We start from the raw sequence: 2,158 nt of genomic DNA on the forward strand, positions 1-2,158 counted from the left end.
TGTGTGTGTGTGTGTGTGTGTGTGTGCGTGCGTGCGTGCATGTGTAACCACAGATAACAGTGACCTGCACTTCAAGGTGTCCCGGGACCGTTACAGCGCGTCATCACTCACCATGGAGAGCTTTGCCTACCTGTGGGCTGGAGGCAGGGCTTCCTACGGAGTAGCTCAGGGCAAGGCCTGCTTTGAGATGAAGGTGAGGAGAGATATCATCATCAACAACACACACACACGTGGTCAATCAATCGATCAAGTTATTTTATAAATGCCTTTTTACATCAGCAGTTGTCACAAAGTGCTTTACAGATACTAAAACCACTGATGATGATGATGATGATGATGATGGTCTGAACAGAACATCATGACAAACACACACACGCACACACACACCTCACCCTCTGTGTGTTCTCCCCAGATCATTGAGAAGATCCCAGTGAAACATATCTCCAGTAAAGGCATGGACATCCATGAGGTTCTGGTGGGCTGGTCACTAGCCAATGGAACACTGTTACTGGGTGAGTGAACCATTAGACCAACCAATATAATTCAGTGGACTCCTGATATATGCTCAGGGAAACCCCTGGTGTGTTGTGCTGTTGTATGGTAGCTCCTTGTCTGACTGTGTGTCTGTCTGCTTTGACGTCCTCAGGAGAAGAGGAACACTCGTATGCCTTCTCTGCCAAAGGGAAGAAAACCACCAACTGTGTCACAGAAGACTTCGGAGAGTGCTTCGACGAAAACGATGTCGTCGGATGCCTAATCGTAAGATATTTTAATAATCCATTTGTTTGTCACATTTCGCTCAAAGAGCTAAATATACACTTTAGCCAGTTAAAAAATAAACATCAGCTAACAGATTAAACTGCTGCTGCTTTTTCCACTGATGATGATGTTCGTCCTCTCTCCTGCAGAACTTTGAAGGCTCGGAGGTGGAGCTGTCGTTCAGTAAGAACGGTAAGGACCTAGGCGTGGCCTTCAARGTGGACAAGGCATCTCTGGACGGACGGCCGCTCTTCCCTCACGTCCTCTGTCACAACTGTGCTGTAGAGTTCAACTTCGGCCAGAGGGAGGCGCCACTGTTCGTCCCACCGGCCGGCTACAGCTTCCTACAGCAGGTCCCTGTGAGCAAGAGGGTCCGAGGCCCCAAGGGGCCCGACACCAAGGATGACTGTGAGGTGAGTGCGTGCTGGTTTTCATGTTATTGAATGCCCATGTGGTGTTTTCATAATTTCCATTTCCAACTCTGTATCCCACATTTGACGACACATTACATTGCAGCCATGATTAAAATGTCTCTTACTCTCCCAGGTGATCGTGATGGTAGGCCTGCCTGGCGCTGGGAAGACGGCGTGGGTAACCAAGCACACTCAGGAGCACCCTGGGAAATACAACATCCTGGGAACCAACACCATCCTGGAGAAGATGATGGTGAGTGATGCTGAAAGGGACAGGACAGTTCTACAGTCCAGCTGAAAGGGACAGGACAGTTCTACAGTCCAGCTTAAAGGGACAGGACAGTTCTACAGTCCTTAAAACGACACCTCACCTTAAAGAGGCATTCAGCTTAAAGGACAGACAGTTCTACAGTTCAGCAGTTCAGCTTAAAGGGACAGGACAGTTTACCTTAAAAAGACACCTCACCTTAAAGGTCATTCAGTTTGAAGGGACAGTTACCCCAAAAGTCAGATGATTCGTACCTCAAAATTCTTTTTTCTCCTTTGCCAGATCGCCAGTCTTGAAACGCCAAATGAAGGACTCACCAAACTCACCGCCATCTCCCAGCGTGCACCTCCTTTTCCTGGGAAAAATTCATTGAGATCGCTGCACGCAAAAAACGCAACTACATCCTTGAAGGTAACCATGTTACCCACATTGAAGCTCTTTTTTTTTAATGATCGGTTCAATTGTTGTTATTTTTGAATATTTAGATGCCGTTGTAAACAAACAACATTTGATTAAGTCAGCATCATCATGAAAACAAATACTACTTGGTTGTATGCATGGAAATGGAATGATTCAGTAGGTGTAGGTGGGATATGACTTTAACCCTGGTACCTGTTCCTCTTCTCTCTCTTCTCTCTCTCTCTCTCTCTCTCTCTCTCTCTCTCTCTCTCCTCTCTCTCTCTCTCTCTCTCTGTCTTTCTCTCTCTCTCTCTTCTCT

The 2,158-nt window shown here is 46.8% G+C and overlaps 1 protein-coding gene across 1 annotated transcript in view; it reads left to right on the forward strand.

The window, feature by feature from the left end:
• hnrnpua (heterogeneous nuclear ribonucleoprotein Ua) overlaps positions 1–2,158 on the forward strand; it is an 18,155-nt gene that overhangs the window by 8,135 nt on the left and 7,862 nt on the right. The window contains 7 exon segments of the mRNA XM_023994807.1: positions 54–193; positions 413–512; positions 647–759; positions 909–1,172; positions 1,306–1,425; positions 1,723–1,800; positions 1,803–1,849. Coding sequence (XP_023850575.1) covers positions 54–193; positions 413–512; positions 647–759; positions 909–1,172; positions 1,306–1,425; positions 1,723–1,800; positions 1,803–1,849 — 862 coding nt within the window.

This window comes from Salvelinus sp. IW2-2015, linkage group LG9, assembly GCF_002910315.2.
Source record: "Salvelinus sp. IW2-2015 linkage group LG9, ASM291031v2, whole genome shotgun sequence".
Classification (NCBI taxonomy): Eukaryota; Metazoa; Chordata; class Actinopteri; order Salmoniformes; family Salmonidae; genus Salvelinus; species Salvelinus sp. IW2-2015.